The 21,501-nt window shown below is 41.4% G+C and overlaps 1 protein-coding gene and 1 pseudogene across 1 annotated transcript; both read left to right on the top strand.

Moving 5' to 3' along the window:
- The first annotated feature begins 3,274 nt into the window (after positions 1–3,274).
- LOC113100108 (olfactory receptor 6N1-like) lies at positions 3,275–4,610 on the top strand. Its single transcript, XM_026264976.1, has one exon. The coding sequence runs from the start codon at positions 3,562–3,564 to the stop codon at positions 4,549–4,551; it is 990 nt and encodes a 329-aa protein (XP_026120761.1). The 5' UTR covers positions 3,275–3,561; the 3' UTR covers positions 4,552–4,610.
- Positions 4,594–13,202, top strand: LOC113100095 (olfactory receptor 6N1-like; annotated as a pseudogene).
- Positions 13,203–21,501: the final 8,299 nt, after the last annotated feature.

The raw sequence follows: 21,501 nt of genomic DNA, 5'->3' as shown, positions 1-21,501 counted from the left end.
ACTCGTCAGGCCTGCTGGGCTTAATTTTTCGATCGTTTTATTTTTTTGATTTCATTTAGACGTAGTTCCAAGAACCTCAAACCTGACGCCCTTTCCCTGCGGAGGGTGCCTCGACCGAGGAGATGATTTTGCCTCAGCACTTTGTGGTCGGGGCAGCCGTCTGGGGAATGGAACAAGCAGTCAGGCATGCTCTTCCACATACTACAAGACCAGCCCGCACTCCTGAGGGAACTTTGTTTGTACCCGAGGCTCCTCGTTCGAAGGTTCTTCGCTGGGGTCATTCTTCGAAATTAGTCACGCACGCCGGAGTAAGAGGAATGCTAGCGGCTATCCATCAGAGATTTTGGTGGCCCACTCATGAGCGCGATATTCTTCATTTTAAGTCTAGTAACAATCCTCTGGCGGGTCTTCTCAGACCTTTTCCCGTTCCTTCGTATCCATGGTCGCATATTGCATTGGATTTTGTTACCGGGCTTCCCCCTTCGTCTAGTAATATGTCATTCTCACCATTGTGGACCGTTTTTCTACAGCTGCGCATTTTATTCCGCTCCCTAAGTTACCGTCGGCTCAGGAGACCGCACAGATTATGGTGGATCATGTATTCTCAAGATCCATGGTCTTACTTCAGACATTGTGTCTGACATAGGTCCTCAGTTCACCTTTCTGTTCTGGAGGGAATTCTGTCGCCAGATAGGGGCTTCCCCCAGCCTGTCGTCAGGATTCCATCCACAGACCAATGGGCAAGCCGAAAGGACCAATCAGATTCTTGGTCGCATGCTACGTAGTCTCACCTCTCAGAATCCCTCATCATGGTGCGAGCAGTTACCATGGGCCGAATATGCTCACAATTCTCTCCCATCGTCTGCCACTGAGTTATCTACGTTTGAAGGTTGCCTTGGTTTCCAACCGCCCGTTTTCTCTGAACAGTAGCCTCAGGCTTCGGTTCCGTCCATCAAGGCTTTTATTCAGATATGTAAGCATACCTGGAAGAGGGTGAGATCTGCCTTATGTCAAACTAGGGAACGTACTCGTCGAGCTGCTAATCGCCGCAGGGTGAGATCTGCCATATATATTTGCGGACAGAGGGTGTGGTTATCCACCCGCAATTTGCCTATTAAAGGGATGTCTCGCAAGCTCACAGCCTCGTTTTATTGGACCCTTTTCTATTGTTAAGGTCATCAGTCTAGTCACTGTAAAACTTAGACTGTCTGGTCAGATGCGCCGTGTTCATTCGGTTTTTCATGTGACTTGCAAAGACTACTCAAAGTTCATCCTCTGACTGGGAGGGGTACGGTCCTGAGGAGAAGTGGTGGATTCCGGCCTGGGATGTCCTGGAACGCTCGCTGATTGATGACTTCTACCGGTCCCATCAGGCTCCTTCCTCGAGTGCCTTAAGGTGCTTGTTGAGGGAGGGATACTGTCATGAGTCAGGTTTCTTCCTTTTCTCTCTCACATGATCTCTCACTCATTTACACACACACACACACACACACACACCTTCTTAGCTCATTATCATATTACACTTTCTCTTTCTCTGTTCTGCTGACCTCTCTCTCTTCATGCACCTGTTTGTCATTGCAATTAGCTGATTTGCTTTGAAACCTGTTTCTACTTTGCCTTAAGTGTTCACCTTTTATCTGGTGTTTGCTCTGGTAGATTCTTTGTCAATTAAAGACTGTTATTCCTGTCATCTTTGCTTTTGGAACCTTTGTTCATCACTGTGACATGTTGTCAGGGTCCCCTACAATGTGAACCCAGCCCCAAAGCAATCATACTGAGGGCCCCTGTTGACAGGGTAGGGGATGAAGGGATGATGCAAAGACTCAATTCTGCAGAGAATGATAAATTTTTATTTATTGATAAAAATAAACAAAAGAGCAACAAAAACTACCCCATGGGGGAAAAACAGGCTGGCAAAATGCATCACATCTCTCTGAACTTTGATTTCAGAAGTATACATGTGTATGTACAGTGTATATTTAAAAGTACCTTGAAGCATGAAACTTTCAGGTACCAAAACCCTGAACTTGCACATGAATATAATGTCAAATGTTCAACAAAATTAGTAAGATAAAGTTACCTTGCAAAAAGGTTTTAGTCCTATTTAGTCATGTTTTCCCAGCAGTATGTAAAATACAAAGTGTTTCCAGGCTTGGGATTCAAACCAGGAAAGTGCAGAAATAATTCTGGAAGAGGTTTGATCCTCTGCTTTTGTCACGGTTTTGATTTCTCAAATTGCTTTCGCACTACTTTGATGTCATATGCTGATCATCTGCACTGTGCTGCTTCAAGCAAACACATTTCGCCCACTGTTTGAATTAAAAAGCATGACGTTCTCCCCTCCACCTCTTGGGAAAAGTAAAATAATTAAATAAAAATAAATTCTGAGGTAAACCAATCAAATTGAAAATTTATAATGAATTGCGATAGTAAGGTAAATGTATTTTTTTCTCCCACCCCTACATATCACCAATAGAAATTCCCTAGGTAATTCCCTGGTAATTCCCTGCCTATGGCACAAAGTGTTTCCACACTTGGGATTCAAATCAGGAAAGTGCAGAAATAATTCTGGAAGAGGTTTTATCCTTTGCCTTTGTCATGGTCTTGATTTCTCAAATTTCTTTTGCAGTTCTTTGATGTCATATGCTGATCGTCTGCACTGTGCTGCTTCAAGCGAACACATCTATAGGCTACATTTCGCCCACTGTTGAAATTAAAAAGCACAACGTTCTCCCCTCCACTTCTTAGGAAAAGTAAAATAATTAAATAAATAAAAATCGATTCTGAGGTAAAACCAATCGAATGGAAAATTGAAAAAGAATTGCGATAGTTAGGTGAATAGATTTTTTTCTCCCTACATATCACCAATAGAATATGACCAAGCCCAGCAGGAGGTCATTCCCTGCCTACCTATACTGCCCTACAAACACAAAAGACCTCAACTCGCCTCTTGGGAGGCCCTTGCCTGAATTTTTTACCAGTATGGCTATACTGAGTTCTTCACAACAGGTTTCAAAAAATACGATATTGGCATTTTAATTTTCTTAAAATATTCTATACTTTTTGACATTTAAGCTGTGTAAGACCAACATGAAAAACCATTGCTAAAGAAAACATATTTGTATATTTTAATTGATTAATCACTGCTGCTGAAAAACTGTGACGCACTTTATGTGTCACGCAATTAAAAAAATAAAAGGCACAACATCACACATACACATTTGTTGAAATGGATGAGAGCAACGTCTGAGAAGCTCTTGTATAAGAAATTCTAATATTTGTAAAGATCTAAAAATGCATTTCTAAGGAAGAATAAGACTGGAAAATGCTTTGCATATTATTCATGTTTAGAATTTAAAATGATCAAAACTCTTTTTATATTTCTGTTAAAACTATATTTCAACTTTTACAGTTTTCATCACCTGGCCGTAACAGACGCTGTCTGCATCCTTCTGCCATTTTCCTTCATAGGAGCTTTTTTTCTGTGTATATATGAGAACTTCATGGGTGTAATTGTTGTCATTTGATTTTATATTTGTATTTTAAAATAGTTGTGTCTGAATGTTAGGAAGTGAGTTAATGCAAATGGCAGCTGAAAATTACTCTGTGAACAATGTACAGAGCTTTATAATCACTGGATTTGATCACCTCCAGAATCAAAAGCTCCTCGGATTCCTCATCTTATTAACCTACATGCTCATACTGCTTGGGAATGGAATTAATCTGTGTGTCATCTCGATTAACCGACATTTACACAAACCAATGTACATATTAATCTGTAATCTAGCCATTGTTGACATAATATTCTCCTCTACCTGCAGCACAACCATGATCTCAGTGCTGCTGGCTGAGATTAAAACTGTTTCATATTACTCTTGTATCTCAAGGACATACTTTTATCATCTCGGTGGTATCACAGCATGCATGGCTTTGACATTGATGGCAATAGACCGACTTATTGCCATCAGGCTTCCATTAAGGTACCACAGCATTGTAACAAATTCACGAACATTTCTGCTTATTTCACTGACTTGGCTCATTGGTTTTGCTATAATGGGTGTTGAGATATCAGTGATAGATAGCGTCCCATACTGTCAGCCTGTCATCAGATATGTGTTCTGTGATTATCCATCTATGATCAGAGCTGCTTGTGTTAATCCTGAACCCTATTTTTTCTTGCCTACAATGATCAATCTTTGGTTGCTGTGTGGGCAGTTTCCCTTTATTCTGTGTACCTATGCTGTCCTGGCTTACAGCGTTACTAGACTCTCCAACAACTCAAACAAAAAGCAAATGATCAGCACCTGCTCCAGTCATCTCATTGTCTTGTTTAGTTATTATGCACCAAAGCTGGTTTCTAATTTACTAACTCGAATAGGAGTCGTGTTAAGCTTAACAGACAGAAACGCAATAATAATCATAGCCTCTCTTGTTCCTTCATTAATAAACCCCACTGTTTATTGCACCAGGACTAAAGAGATCAGGAAACGATTAGCTGATGTATTTTTGCACAAAAGAATTGTACCAAATCACTTAAAGGCTGTATCATAATAATATTATATGATAAAATTATATAATATGGTATTAAATATCATGGGTGATTCTGAAGATGTTGGTGATGCAAGGTGATTTACAGCAGTGGTGACTGGTGGAAAATGTTCTAAGTAGGGCTGTGATGTGTCACATCCATCAGTTTTAGCAAACATCCCAGTATGAAGTAATGCTAACAGTAAGAGACAAATTTTAAGAAAAATATTGAGGTTTAAAACATTTTAAATAAAGATGTGTTTCAACAAGTTCATGGTTAAGTTTGATTCTCATTATTTTTTGCAAGCTCTAAGATAAACTGATACTCATATGTACAAAAATAACCATTGACCCTTGCTAACTCCTGTGTACAACATTCGCCAGACATGCAACCATATCAGACTTTATTAAGGCCTTACAGACAAGTCCTGACTCTATAGGTGCGATAGAGAAATAGCCCAATTTGTAAAATTTTTGTTGACACTGATTGGTTAAATTTTGACATATCTTGAATATGTTCATATCAGTTAGCTAAACTGCTACATAAACCTTCCTTTGGTGGGTGATTTCTTCTTCACCAATTGCACTGACACACATATAGGGAATGTGTCCAACAGCACCATTCCAAAACCAAGTGCAGAATGAAGACACAATGTGAACCAAGCCCCAAAGCAATCATACTGAGGGCCCCTTTTGACAGGGTAGGGGACGAAGGGTTGATGCGAAGACTCAATGCTGCAGACAATGGGCTTTTATTGATAAAATTAAACAAAAGAGCAACAAAAACTACCCCATATAGTTTTTTCAGTTTTTCATACAAGATAAGACAACATGCAGCCAGGGAAAACCAAGCTGTGCGCTACACAGCACACAACAAAACAGGATATGAAAGCACGCAGCTGATAACATGATCTGCATGCAACAACAATACAGGACAACGTGGTCGAACACAAACCATGTGCTCCACAAAACACAACACACGTGGACAGAAGAGCACATGGCCAAGCAACAATTAGATATTTTAGTAATCTAAATTGCCAACAGTAAAAAAAATTCAACTCAAACAACTCAAACTTGATATTTACTCCTATTTTGAAGATAATGCCTTTGCATTGTCTGCAAAACGTGACAAGTCACACCAAGTCAAGAGGCAGTAACTTCCACATTATCAATTATTTGGTTGCTGATCACCATTTACAAAATCGTTATAATAACACCTGTATAAAATCTGGTGATCATTGGCTGTCTCATTTAGGCTATTATTGCATATAGATGCATCTTTTTTAAAAATCATTGAAAATGTCTTTATTTTTTGTAATTTAATTAAATCAAACTTTCTTGTACTCTAGATTCGTTGCACACAAACTGAAATATTTTAAGTTTTTAATTCTGGTGGTTACACCTTAGAAAATGTAAATTTCATTATCTCAAAAAATTGTAATATTCCATTATGAGCTTGATTAGTTTGATTAATTTTCAGTATAAATAGGCTACTGGGTACTAGTGATGCGCGGGTCTCGATTTTTTTCCAAGCCGCAGGTCCTGCTTTTCTGAAATTATTTGGCCTGCCCCAGCCCGCATCGCGCATAAAGTTAAATTTCTTTACCCGCCCCAACCTGCGGGGACATCACGCAAATTACATTGCTAGACCTTCGTATTGTAAACTTATCAAAGACTTTATAAAATATGGGTTAGGGTTAGGGCATTATTATACTGACAAATGTCGAGAGCGCATTATTCTAGATTAAATCTAGATTAAAGACCCATCTCTTTAACCTGGTTTACACATAACATACTAATATGCTTCTAATATCCAAATCCGTAAAAGGATTTTTAGGCTGCATTACTTAGGTAAACCGGAACCGGGAACACTTCCTATAAAACCCGATGTACTTGCTACATCATTAGAAGAATGGCATCTACGCTAATATTAGTCTGTTTCTCTCTTATTCCGAGGTCACCGTAGCCACCAGATCCAGTCTGTATCCAGATCAGAGGGTCACTGCAGTCACCCGGATCCAATATGTATCCAGACCAGATCGTGGATCAGCACATAGAGAGGACCTCTACAGCCCTGAAAGACAGCGGAGACCAGTACAACTAGAGCCCCAGATACAGATCCCCTGTAAAGACCTTCCACTGGGACAAGACCAGATTAAAAACAGATGATTCTTCTGCACAATCTGACTTTGCTGCAGCCTGGAATTTAACTGCTGGTTTCATTTGGTCAGAGGAGAACTGGCCCCCCAACTGAGCCTGGCTTCTCCCAAGGTTTTTTTCTCCATTCTGTCACAGATGGAGTTTTGGTTCCTTGCCGCTGTCATCTCTGGTTTGCTTAGTTGGGGGTCACTTCATTTAAAGCGATATCATTGACTTGATTGCAAATGATTGCACAGACACCATTTAAACTGAACTGAGAGGACATCACTGAATTCAATGATGAACTGCCTTTAAATGTCATTTTGCATTATTGAGACACTGTTTTCCTAATGAATGTTATTCAGTTGCTTTGACGCAATGTATTTTGTTTAAGGCGCTATATAAATCAAGGTGACTTGACTTGACTTAATCACAGCTATCAATGTGAACACCGTCTATATGAATAAAGTGTGATTATTGACTTTAAGGCGCATTAGTATGATTACCATCTCTATAACTGGCCATCAGCACGTCAGCACATGATAATTAACTATATGAGCAGAATTCGTTTTAAATGCTGTATTTCTAGCAATCTCAGGATGTACTGTAATTGGCATACTTAGTTAAATCTTAAATCTTACATTTTAATAAGTCCTCCTCCCTGTAGGCAGTCTCGTTGTTGTCTCTGATGTGGTCAGTCACTGTGATGTCATCTGCAAACTTGATGATGGAGTTAGATCCATGCTTGCAGTCGTGGGTGTAGAGGGGATAGAGAAATGGGCTCAGCACAAAGTCCTGTGGTATGCCGGTGTTGATTGTGATGGTGGTGGAGCATAGACAGTAAAAGAAATGGACACAGCGACCCCATTGGAACTCAATTGAGACAAGTGAAGCCCATTTTTAGCTATTTTTAGCACTTCCGTTTCTGATGCGCAGACTCAAACTAAGCTTGATGACGTCAGCAACCTGTCTGACAGATGTAAATCTTCAAGTAGCTGTGCGTGCAAACTGCCATCGTTAATCTTGAAGAGACGGCGAGCTTGAGCGGGGAGTTCTTTGGCGTGAGTGAGCAGGAGTAAGTATTCTGATTAATTATTTTGTGTAGTATTTTAAAATGTAACGCCAGTACGCCATATTAAGTTAATTGCCTGCGAGCTTCTCCTCCTGTCTGTACGGTAATTTCTTTACTGACAGAGAGTCGAGTGGTTATGACGCAATCGTTAGCCTATTTTTACAAAAACTGTTTCTACGGGGCTATAATGTAACAAAGAAGGTAATGGAGCCCTTTATACATTGTGGTGTATCTTTAGAAATAAATAATGGAGTCTTTAAACGCCTCCGATGTAAAGTTATTCGCTGTCAAAGTGATGCCAAAATGAATGGGAGGTCAATGGGATGCTAACGCAAGTGAAGTTCTGCTACAAGATGGCGGCACGCGGCCGACTTCATCTTCCGGTCGACTTCCTTGCCGCCTGTGGTGGGGCAGGTGTGTCCTGACCTAACATGCTGAGGTCTGCTGGTCAGAAAGTGCATAATCAAGTTGCAGAGAGAGGTGTTAATTTAGTCTCCAAGTTTTGTGGTCAGCTTGGTGGGAATGACAGTGTTAAATGCTGAGTTGAAGTCAACAAACAACATCCTTACATATAATGTTGTGATGACTTGATCTTGTTATAGACGGTTCTTTTTTTTTTAAAGTGAAGAAAAAAAGAATGTAAGAAAATAATAAGAATTTAATTCTACAATGTACAAAGCCTATTTTATGACCAAACGCTGTTACTCCAATGTTGTTCACAAGCAGGCACGTGCACAGGTAGGGCTCAACCTGTGCAGAGCACATGCCCTTTTTGCCCTTACACTTTGAAGTGCCCTTTTTTTGGTGGTGTTTTTTTATTTTTTATTTTTTTTTATCAATGCTATTGGTCACCCTTTACATCTGTCTGTCTGTTTTACAAATATTTAGCAAATGAAAGTTCTTAAAACGAGCTTTTGTAAATCTTATTCGATCCTCAAGCTGTCAGTAAGCTGATAACTCCGCCCCCTCAATATTCATTGAATCAACTGAAGTTCCACAGGGGGGACGTCGCGTGAGAGAGAGGGCTAGCATTTGCCATCTAGTCATAGCCAATATATAGCCAACACTTAAATAGCCTGTGCATACAGTAGCATTTCATCTTTTATAAAATGCGATTTTGGCCAAATGCATTTTACCACAGGAAAAACTGAGCGCTCCGTCTAGAAAAACTAGTTTGTAACCTGTAGATGAAAATGTAATGTGATCCCGGCAGCGGCAGGCGCCGTCTTCGTTTTAATGATGGACAAAAAAATTCACATTTGCACACATTCGCTGGTCAAAAACTATATATTGACAAGTAATACAACAACATATAATTTGTTTTTACCATCGGAAAATCATAACAGGAGCGCCCCCCGCTGTTTCGTACTGGAACTTACACAAAGCGACGAGTGATCCTCGTCACCTAGATAACATATATTTCTAAGAAATTCTTCTTTGATTTATGATTGCTGATAGACTTAATTTATTATTTAGGCTAATCATGTTATGGTATACTCTCTGCTCGTCCTCACATGTATAACATGTAGTAAAACATGGTTTTACTACAGTAATTTAGTAGTAACTAAATTTTTTTTACAGAAGATCACTGTGAAATCTTTATATTTTATCATGCAGAATGTAATTCATGATTCATTCCAAGGCTTCATTTATTTGATCCAAAATACAGCAAAAACAGTAATATTGTGTAATATTTTTACAATTTTAAATAACTGTTTTCTATATGAATATATTTTAAAATGTAATTTATTTTTGTGATCAAAGCTGAATTTTCAGCATCATTACTCCAGTTCAGTACTCTTCAGTGTCACGTGATCCTTCAGAAATGCTTTTCACTGCAACTGTACATTTCACACTATTTTTATTTATTTTTTCATTGCTGGCTTATTTTAGGGAAAGTGTACTGAATAAGAGACCTTCAAGAGACCAACATCCCTGGTCCACCACAGTATCAAATTTTTGCCAAGTAGGCGGATACATGTTGGATATGTTATAGTAACGGTATGGCTATAGTCTCTTATAATCTGGAATTGAGTTGGACATAATTACTTAAATTATATTTCAAAAAAGTTTGTCAAAAATACTTGACTCATTGCTCACCTTCCCCTCTTCTCAATGTCATTCATAATCATGTTAACCAAATAATACAAATTAGCTTATAAAACCAAACACAATAGCTAAAAAAGATAATATATATAATTGATATAAAAAAAGGGAGGGGGGTGCCCTTTTCAGTTTCAGCACATGCCCCTCAAAAGGTCTGTGCACGGCCCTGTTCACAAGTCATATTACATGTTATATCCAAATGCTTAATAAGTGGTTTAGTTGTGTAAGTATTTATTTTGTATTTTGTATGGGTCTTTATTGATAGATAAATAACTTACGGTAAAGGTTAAAGGTTACAGGCAGCTTGGTTTGATTGTGTTTGTGTGTCATTGTGAACATTAATCGATAATGTCACTTATTTACATCGCTCATTATTGATAATACTCCCAGGTTAGGTTTCGCATCTGTACAATCTTCAGAATCTTTAAGTCTCCAGAGAGCAAATTAACATAGCAAATGTGTTGACACTCTTCAGGCAAAAAAAAGAATAAAAAATGGTCACATTGTTTGTAGCACTATGTTCCATGAAAACTCTTGACATCAGATCTCTAATGTCTTCCTCAGTGAGCACACCTTCTCTCAGAAGACATAATAATCAAGCTGTATTAAAAATAAAATAAAATGATGGATAAATTATGTAAGAATATAAACTACTATTTCCACAAATCTAATCAGCCATTTAGGGCTCAAATGCATCAGCTTTTGCTTATGATTTAACGATTTGCCAGGTTGTGGTCTTTAATGTTCCACTTATTTGTGATGTTAAAATAAACTAACTTGCGGTCTGCTTAAATTTCTGAATGATAAATAATTTGTAATACTGAAAATAAATAATTCGCTCCTGCTCAAGCAATTGCTTCACTATCTTAGTAAAATAGCAATGATGCTTCCGCCCCATTAATATACACAGGGGCCCTCTTAATGATTGAGCCGATAATGTTCCCTGTAGTATTTGAGATCCCATTACACAATTGTTTTAATAGAATCAGTAACTGATGTCACTTTTGGGACTGAGGGCCAGCAGACATTATTTTATGCTCAATTCACGAGTTCACACTTATATATAATAAACTGAGTAAAGGGTTATGCGTATTTGGCGTGCTGTCCAGGGAAAGAGCTCTGAGCTCGGTACTTACTCCTTCACCTATGGGTGAAAGTCATGGACACTACGTCTACGTTTTTATACAGTCTATGGTATCATCTCAGTGAGGTTTGGAGATGGACAGTTAGGCAAATGTAATGCTTTCAGACATTTCAGTGTGGATGACAACTCTGGAAAAAAATGCCTTCTTGGCTTCATGGTTAAAAAAAAACTGCGCTGTGACTGGAAAAGCCATGGTGAAAGGCTGAGCCATAGCAGGAAGCAAGTGAGGCTTTGCTGCGGTGAGATCTGGGGTGCGGCCCAAGCTCGCTGAATGTCTGCTGTGATCCAGCGCTCGAGGAGGGCCGGGTCTTAAGCGGGACAATGGTGGTGTCAAGCGGGGCAAGCTCGGGGCTTTGCACGGTCTATTGGCCACAGCGTGTGGCTGGTCGAGAAGAGTAGCTGTCACGATAATGCTTGGTGCTTGGCGGCCGTGTTTGGCAGAGAAGGAGTGATCATGGGGCTGGCAAATTGCGGAAGATCTTAAAAAATCCCCGGTATAGATCTCTTCATTGGACGGAAAATTGGGTCTGTGATAAGGTGGCAAATAGAGCAAACCGAATGCTGAAAGATTAGAATAACGAAGGTAGGACTGCTTTGATTATTGGATGTGATAAATGATGATGAATTGGCCGTGTTAATTATCTGTGCATGCTCCTCCCAAAACTTGTTTATGAAACATCACTAACATTAAGAAGATTCATGCTTCAGATACAAAGGCAGAAACAATCTAACCTCTAACTAGACTTAACTTCTGATGCATAATGATTTTAACCATTCAGGATGGGGTGTTACATCCAAACCACAAACATTGTTATCAATCTACATCAGAGAATACTATGTACACTGGTTAATGTAAACATCTGTTAATCAAGATGATACTCAGATTGATGTCCTTTACAAACATCGTCTGCATCCTGCTGCCATTTTCCTTCATAGGAGCTTTTTTTCTGTGCATAAATAAGTACATCAAGGATATAATTAATTTTGACTAATCATGTGTATATATTGTATTTTGCTTGTGTCTGTTTTAGCAGTTGACTGAAAATGGCAAATGAAACTGTGAACAATTTAGCTTTATAATCACTGGATTTGATCACCTGCGGAATCAAAAGCTCCTCAGATCATTCCTCATCTTATTAACCTACATGCTCAAATTGGGTCATAAAGACACATAAGACATGTTGGTCAACATCTTTTCTTGGTCAACATCTTTTGATGATCCTGGATCAACATTATTGTCCAAAAATATAGACTAAGCCCAATTCCTACCCCTAAAACTAATCTTACTGGTAATTTATTCCTAAAATCAGTGGGAAATGATAGCTGATATACAAGGGTGTAGAAGCTCCTAACCCTGATTTTAAGCCTAAAACAGATATTTCGTGAAAAGTTATCTCAATTCTGATTGGTTGATTGGAATGTTGTACCAGGATCAATAAGGATGTTGATCCAGAAACATGTTGTACTTGGTGAAATGCTCACTGCTCATATTGCTTGGGAACGGGATTAATCTGTGTATCATCTCAACTAATGGGCATTTACACAAACCAATGTATATATTAATCTGTTATCTATCTGTTGTTGACAATCTTCTCCTCTACCTGCAGCATAACCATGATCTCAGGTGCTGGCTGATATTAAAACCATTTCATACTACTCTTGTATCTCAAGGATGTTCTTCTATCATCTTGGTGATTTCACAGTATGCATGGCTCTGACATTAATGGCAATATACCTGCTTATTGCGATCAGGCTTCCATTGACATACTACAGCATTGCAACAAATTCAAGAACATTTCTGTTCATTTTTCTGACTTGGCTCATTGCTATCACTTTAATGGGTGTTTTGACATCTGTGGTAGACAACGTCCCATACTGTCAGCCTGTTCTATGATCAGAGCTGCTTGTGTTAATCCTGAAACCTATTTTTTCTTGCCTGCAATGATTAATCAGTGGTGGTTCTGTGGGCAGTTCCCCTTTATTAAGTGCACACATACTGTCCTGGCCTATAGTGCGACTAAAATGATCAACACTTGTTTGAGTCACCTCATTGTATTATTTAGTTATTATGCACCAAAAATGGTCTCCAGATTGTTTACTCAAATAGGAGTTGTGCTGACTTTAACAGAGAGAAATGCATTTTTAATTGTTGCTTCTCTTATACCTCCCTTAATAAACCCCACATTTTACTGCACCAGAACTAAAGAGATGTAACAAAAATGAGTTTTACATAGTAATTAACTCAAATGATATATAGGGAATTTGAATAATTAATCAAAAATTTGATTAATATATATCTCAGATGACAGTTACATTTAATTTTATTGATTATGAAAAATAGCTCAATTGCCAATACCAATACTAATCACAGGGCACTGTAATTTACTCATTAATATGTCAATATTACATTCTTCATATCAATTATTGTGATATCTCTTAACCGTAAATTACTGCAGATCAAACCGTGGTATGTCCAGCACACCACTGTAGACCTATCAATTTTCAATAAAGTTATCACGCCTTATAATTCAAGGAAAAGTATTCTCTGGCCATGAAAATATTATCCTATCCTTATGATAAATTTAGTTTCTAAATTTAGAGCTTGTAGCTAAAGATCAGACACATCTCAGGGACTCGTAATGTGAGTGGGGTGGAGTCCAGGCCAATCGTCAGTATATGGGTTTTTAATAATTAAACTAGTAATACATCAAACTACAAATCACACAGAGTAAATATGCGTACGACAATACAAACAGTAAGCTTTATACAATACATAACGAATCCAAATAAAAGAGAGAGAAAGAGAGAGAGAGAGAGAGAGAGAGAAAATAGAATGGAATCACATAAGGAGCTCAGGTATGAAAATCATAGTCAGTAACTTTTAGAAGCCAACAACAAATCAGATCATAACAACACTTTAAAGCAGCATTTAAATCTCCATAGAGAAAGTGATACTTGCAAAAGGTGTCCCATGTGAGTGGCGTGAGATCGGCGTCGAGCTTGTGAGCTTTACGCACTGTTCCCGTTGAAACAGCCATGTGCCATGAAACGGAGGCCATGTGACGCGCATGCACGCTGCGCTTGGCGTGAGCGTGGAGCACGTGGTCCTTTGTTCTGTCCTCGCGCGGTATTTGAAAGGTTCAACAAACATTGTTCCAGAATTCGTCTTCCTTGCGTGGAGAGGCGAATAGTTGAATAAACTTAGTAAAGAAAAGAAAAGAACGAAACGAAAAGGAAAGTTTCCAAATGAGCCATGAAAATGGCTTTCCTCTCCTCAGTCCGTGTGCTGAGGGGGGAGGAGAACCAAGCGCGGCCCGAGGCCGCGCGGAGCGACGTGTCCGAGAACGGAGAACGGGAAGAAGAGCAAGAAGAGCGACGAAGAGACAAGAGAGAGGCGGACCTTGTTCGGTCGACTCTTATAGCTTGAGATGTTCACGCCTCTTTTCGCGTGAACCACCCAATGAACATCCGTGATCTGAAGCGGCGGGAAAGTTCCTTTGTCTCTGTTGAGACAACCCCCTGATGATTTAGGGCCTGTCCGATTTCATCAGGAATATTAAAGCAAGTTCATTATTCCAGATTAAATACATTTTTCATTACTTTGCTCTAGATAAATGGGTCTGTCAAAGCATGACGATTACACAGATACTAAAATTAATATGTGCAAATGATCAAAACATGAAGATACATTCAAATGCAGAATTACACACATTTAAAGATTTGATTAACACATGATAACACTGCAGATATTCCCAATTTATATGGGAAACCTCTAATGTACCGCAAAAACAATACTATACACATTAAGACTACATTTGAGTACATTCTATCATTCTTTTGTAAGGATTAGGTTTCCTGTCCTGTGGTCCTGTGAGCTCGTAAAATTTTACGAGCTACCAAGGAGTGTGGGGGTTGCAGAACATTTCTTTTTGAGAAAGTATAAGATTGAAATCAAGCATTTCCACTTATAAGTCAGCACTTTAACCATTTACCCAGGATTAACCATTTTATGCAATACACAAACATATAAAATACATATTTAATAAAGGACTTACAAAAGTAAGGAACAAAAAGAAAGGTTTCTTTTTGTGTGTGTGTGTGTGTGTGTGTTAAGGAATTTGGTTTCAGGTATCCTTTGAGGCTCACATGGGTATCGTAAAGTAATTTAAGTCCAGCCAGGCTGGCATTTAGTACCAACAGTCTGAATTTACAAAACAGAATTTAACCCATGAATCGCTGACCTGCATATCTGTTACATCTCCCCCTTTACGTCAGATGAAGTCCCTGTGTGGACATCATCGGACGGCAATCATCCGGATGGGCAGATGACAGGTGAATCGTGATGGTCATGCAGCAGGTGGGTCATGATGACAGGTGGTTCCTGAAGCTGAGGATTCAGCTTGGTGAGGTTCGGTATTGTCTTTCACTTTGCGTCCCTTTTCCGGGGATTCCATCGGAGACCTCCAGCCACAGTTGTCGTGAGTTTGGCTGTAGAGGTTTGCATCTCGTTGAGTATCCTGTATAGGATGAAGGTCACGCCAAGAGTAAGGGCGGGACCAATGACGGTGGAGATGCACCGTGCAGTGTCGGCAGCAGTCCAGGCTAGGACCGCAGATGACTGGTTCAGAATGGGCTGTCGAGACAGTGCTTGGAGGGCTGTATCGACAGGAGTAATGTCAATGTGTTGGGTGGTACCTTTCAGTACTTGGTCCAGCAGGTTGGCACGGGTGGCGGTGTCATGCTGGTCGTAGGTCAGCATAGCTGAGCGCACAGGAGTGTTGACGAGCCATCTGTTACCCACAATCTCTGCTTGCGTTTCTGTGACTTGTGTACGAGGCTTGGCTTCGGCAGGGCAGCGCGTATCGCTGACCCAGGGTTGCAGCTCGCTGATTCCTTCAGAGTTGTGTCTGAGGAAGGGTTTGCTAAGGCAGAGATAATGAATGTCTTTGGTTAAAGTACACATGTGCATGTTTGGGGCCAGGTACAGCTGTGTGTTGCTGTCGTGGTAGGCCACCACATTTGGAATGTGTGTTTTGGTGTGGGTGTTGCTCTTCCACATCCTGACACTGACAATGTCTTTAGGTCTGTAGACTTGGTTTGACTCGCTGATGAGTTGGTTCAGGAGCACGTTCACTTCTCTCTGTTTGGGGTTTACGTGCCGTAGGAAGGCGCTATCCAGAGAGTTGGCCAGGTGTATTTGTAGCAGGTCAGCTGGCATGGTGATGGCGTAAGACAGCACAGTTAACACAAGGCTTAAAGATATCATGTACGGTGGGGTTTTACTCGTGGTTAGGCTGTCATTGGAGGAGTTAACCTCCCACAGCATGGTTGTTGTTAATGCTGTAAACAGCTGAGTCTGGGTAAAGTTCTTCTGGAAGACAGTAAACAGTGGTTTCAAGGAGTTTACAGTCTGGTTCGCTGCATTGACACTGGACATAACAATGTTAAACATTCTGGCGGCAGCAGCAGCGGCTCTAAGCAAAGCTCCCGGGAGCTGTTTGGAGCGGTGGTGGTGTCCACCTAACTCCATTTGTGTAACCGTCACTTTCTCATATTGGCTGAACAGGTGTTTGACATCGGCCTCCGTGTGAGTGAGGGAGTCCTCTCTCCATCGGAACCTTGTACAGCTGTATTTGGTTACAGTGCTGGGGTAGTGTGCCCTGTCATCGGTAGTCAGGAGTCTCAGCGGTTTTCTCGGTGGCAGCTGTCCTCTCTTTGGCTGACAGCACGGCACAGCAAACCACAGCAGCATCCTGGTACAGATAATAGGGAGAGAGAGAGAGAAAGGGGAGAAAGAAACAAACAAGGCCTGTCTTTGGTTGGACAGGACAGTCTCTTTGCTTCGTGGCGGTGACTGGGTTTAGCTCGCCCTCGCCCATGTTTTGCCACATCTTGCTGCTGGTATGACGCTTGCTTCAGTGTTATGTCAGTGGCTCTGGTGCTGCGTGGTGCAGCACATGCTGCGTCATGGAAATATATTGGCAGTATCCCCCTTTTGCTCCGTGGCATTACACGCCCTGGCATTGTGATGTCAGACGGTGCACAACCCACAATATTGTTCTGTGCACGCAGCATGGTTTGTGTATCATGCAGTGGTCTGGGGCTTTGGTTGTCAGTGACTGTAGACTGGTTGCCAGGGTGGATGGAGGGGTCTGAGAGGTGGTAAATCAAAGTCATTATCAAGGTTTCAGAAGCCCGCATGTCCGCTATGTTGGTCTGTGTAGACAACGGAGCCTGCGTAAGCGATTCTGAGGTAGGCAGTTTAGCTAGTAAAGTTCTTGTGCTGTGTGTAATCACTTCAACCTTGAATGTGGGTGGGTGGGTTGGGGAGTGACCACAGAATGTTGTTTAGTGTGCCAGTTTTGGCAAGGGTGTCAGTGTGATCTTTAAAGTCCTCGTCTAGACTTGGTAACTTTGAGTGTCCTTTTTCCTTCTTCCAGTACACGATCACATTGTGTGTTTTTGTGATGTTATCACATTGCTGGAACAGGTGTTGGTGTTTGACATGCTTGTTTGCAAGTGTGAGTCCGAGTTCCACACATTCAGGTGAGGATTGGAAGAAACCCAGCGTGTGGTGTAAGGTTTGACCACCTTGCAGGTTGAGCCGAACAGCGACCCCTTTGGTGTAAGCTGGTACCACCGTACCCTGTTTGTTGACTAAGGTACAGAGGCTTGAACTTGGGCCTGTTGTTAGGGCGTTGTACTCATGGCTGGCTGCTGGGGTTCCCGTGACCTCTGTGACCTGACCGTCTGGCTCTGTGGGAGTTCCCGTGACCTCTGCGACCTGACAGTCTGGCTCTAGCAACCTGTGTGGCTGGAGAGAAAGAGGTTCTCGCACTTGAGCAAAGTCTTTTAGCTGTTTGAAGTTCAGAAAAGGGTCAAAGTGTTCTAGCAGGTCTTTGTCGATGAGCAATGTATGAGTGTTCATTGGTGGGACATACATGGGATGGTATTAGACTCATCGGAACGAATGTCAGGTGAATGGGAACAACCTGTTCAAACTGGATGTCATCCTGTCTGTACACCTGTACATTCAGTTCATAAGTTTGAGGTGTAAGAGTTCGATCTTGTCTCTTAGCTTCAAATTGGAGTCTTTTGAAAAGGTAAGATGAGATCACCGTTCAGGTTTATATCCTGTGTCGATCAGGTCTTCCCTGTTGACTCCTTTTCGACCCACCCCCTTTTTGGACAGGGCTGCCCAGGAATGTTGGCATTAGGGCAGGTGGGACGATCGGTGGTGGTGGTCTTGTGTAGCTCGCTGCGAAAGGCAGGTAGTCGAAACAGCATTTTCTGGTACCTTGTGTTTGTGGTACCTGGCGTGAGGACGCGTGCTGTCTCGTTCAGTTAGCTGTAGCTGTTGACTGTGGAGCTCGGGCAGTGTTCTGGGTGCTTGGCTCATCTTCCTTGCGAGTATTCATGTTGAAGAAGATCTTTCAGCACCCTCAGGATCTCTGCTGTCTCAGACGTGGGCTGCACTGTGTTGCCCTCTGCTGGCTTGGAACGGTATTGACTCTCTGTAAAAATGTCTGTGACTGTGGTGTTGTAGGGCGCCATCTAGGGTTAACTCCAAACAGTGCTCAGAGACAGAGACTTTGTTTTTTTTACAGTCTTTTCACAAATAGTCTTTTGCTTGGTGCAAAGCTTTGTGGGCTAAGTTCCGTAACTCTTGTGTAGTCCTGTTCGGGGACACGCTGGGACTCTGAGATGAAACTTCCAACTGGCATGTAGGTTTGGGAGGAACAGAGTTTTTAAGTTGAAATCCTGTTCCATACCTGGTTCGTTGCATGCTCCGAAGTAGGTGTTTCGTAGCTGACTACAGAAAGTCTGTGGGTTTTCAATCGGCCCTGTTTGAGGTCCATAGCAATAAGGAGCCCATGGTCTGAGTTTGGATTCAGAGAATTCAAGAATCAAAGTCTGTAGCAGTTGCTGGTAAGTACGCTTTGACCGTCTCTGGTTGACGATCCAGAAAGCAATGCACATCAACGGCTGTCCGTGATTTTTAACAGTACAATGTGTTCACATCTGTCACGTTGGCGACAGTTTGCAAATGAAAGTCAATGGCTTGTAAAGAAGCATGAACATCATGTCCTCCTGCAAGGATCTGGAATGAATGTCAGAGATGCTTTCTGGCTAGCTTGTGAAGTTCTCTGTGAGCAGTGCAGGGTTTGGTGACATGCGTTCTCTGGAAGGGTTCTCTTCCCTCCGTTATTGACAGATGTTCGTTGTAAGCTGGCTGGTGATTTCCTTAGAAGGGAGATTACACCCCCTTTTCCAGCTCTGGGTTCTTGGCTGAAAGGGTTGGAGTGGCGGCCCGGGAGAAATTTTGTGGTGTGCGTTTCTCCGATCCAGCCACTCTGTAACCTGTGAGATTGTCTCAGTTCGGTGTGAACAGTGTCAAGTTCATCTTGGAGCTTGTTGAATTTAGCTCGGGCCCACTTGCAAGTGTGTTTTGCAGGCCCAGGTTTTATAGACTCTTTCTTTCAATTCAGTCTCTGCTCTTTTTAGGAGAGCGTCACCTTGCTGGAGTTTTTTGTTGAGTTCTTTTCTGGCTTCTCTCTCCAGCTGTTCTCTTTGATCTGTGTCGAGGCGAAGATCTTGCAGGGCATTGTGAAGTCTTTCAACTCCTTTCTGTAGCTCTGGATCTGTGTCGTCCTCTTTCTCGCGCTGGTTCTGGGTCTCGAGGAGGAGCTGATCAAGATGACTCTGGGTTGGGGCCTGGTCCTTCCAGGCCTCCTCCGCGATGTTGCTCCGTTCACTGAGCCGTGCCTGGGCGACGAGAATGTGAACTAGGCTTCCGAAGATCCTGGCGAGTTCTCTGTAGTAGTCGCTTTGGTTTGGATCGCGTGCCATCAGTTCATCTAGCTCGGTGTCTAGTTGCTCTGGGTGCTGCAGGTTACTGGCACCTTGGGCAGGAAGGGGGTCGTCACTGCTTTCAACCATGTCGAGAGGTGGCCCCGTGGACTGCTGGACTGGATGCCTGGAACATCCTGATTCTCTGTCGGCGAGAGAAGCACAGCACACACACACAAAAAGACCAATGCAAGTTCGTTCTACGTTTAACGAGCTATATTCATACGGGCTGTGCCGTTTATGAGAATTTTGGGGCTGACTGATGCAAACAGTCAGACAGTTAAGTAGCCAATTAACTTGGGTCAACGAAGGACCTGAAATGGAGATTTGACAGGCAGTAGCCTAGCGGGTCGTGTGATGACACCGGCTGCTGGTGGTCGCTCTACTATTTAACTTCGTTGGTGGCTCCCAGGTTACTGTCTCTATGTGAAATGAAAGAAACAAATCACAACAGAACAGAGGGTAGAAAAAGATCAAAGTGAAACACAACACTTGAAATGAGATGAAAACAATAGAAACACAATGTGTTAGTGGGAATAAGGAGGCCTAAGCCTACTGCTAGGTTTTAAGATAGGGCCAACAGGTGAGTGGGCTATCTGGGTAGGAAACCTAGAAATATGGTGTGGCTTAAAGAAGCAAAAGGGTCAGAACACTTAAAATATATCCGGGGAATATCTAATATTCTGTGGCTTATAATAAGTGGATAGGTTTTATCACTTTTGGTTCACCTGGTTGAATTGAAGTCATTCAGGTGGGAACCAGTGGCTTGGTCAACCTCCCGGTGCTCCCCAAACACTGAACCGCAGTGTCCCCGGTCCTCCGTTACTCTGGCGTGTCGCAGGACAGCACGGCTTGTGACTTTTAGCACAACCTTTGGAGTGCCAAAATTGCTGATGTCTCTTGAGACAAGAGGGACCGAGTTTCACTCGCAGCCAGTATCGGTAACACCGGTCGGGCAGCCTTGCTCACTGGAAACCTGAGATGACTGTCCAATCACCAAGGGAGTTCTACAATCAAATACACAAAGGATGAACAAAGGAAACTTAAAGTTAATTAAGGTTTGGTTTGTTTAACATCAATTGAGTAACTATATGTAGAGAGGAAAGGTAACAGCTTTACCTAATCAATAAAACAAAACAAAGGAATTTATGATAATAATGGTAATTATCAAAATAACCTAAGTCAAAAGAGAGAAGCAAAATAATAAACATCAAATTAAAAAACAGTAATGAAACAAGGGAGAAGGAGTAGCTGGTTTTCACCACAAGGGGGGGAAGTACTGCTTCTCTGTCTTTAACCTGCTGAGCAGAAAACTTATTCAAATTAAAAATTCAAAACTGGTTTAAATCAAAATTTAAAATAAGCATGTAAGAATTAAAAGGAAAATCTGAATAATATCCTATAATAACCATTGATAGCTTGTAAGTTATCATTAATGATCATGAAATTAATCAAACAGTGTGAGATTAATCAAAGGGGTAAAAGTGGACATGCAATTCAAAACAGAATGGAAAAGACAGAGGTCTGTTAGTCGATTTAACAGGAGACTGCCACTAGATGGCTTACCTTCTAAGGGGTCAATCAGTGGTTGACCTGACACATCTAGATTTCCACTATTAACAATTACATTTTAATTCAAATCATGTTTGAACCAATAACTCAA

This window comes from Carassius auratus, unplaced genomic scaffold, assembly GCF_003368295.1.
Source record: "Carassius auratus strain Wakin unplaced genomic scaffold, ASM336829v1 scaf_tig00217171, whole genome shotgun sequence".
In the NCBI taxonomy this organism is placed as follows: domain Eukaryota; kingdom Metazoa; phylum Chordata; class Actinopteri; order Cypriniformes; family Cyprinidae; genus Carassius; species Carassius auratus.
This window is presented reverse-complemented; position numbering and strand designations above follow the sequence as displayed.

Bases quoted from the DNA above. Each gene is read 5' to 3' on its own strand.
- LOC113100108 (XM_026264976.1), top strand. From the start codon at position 3,562: ATGTTAGGAAGTGAGTTAATGCAAATGGCAGCTGAAAATTACTCTGTG.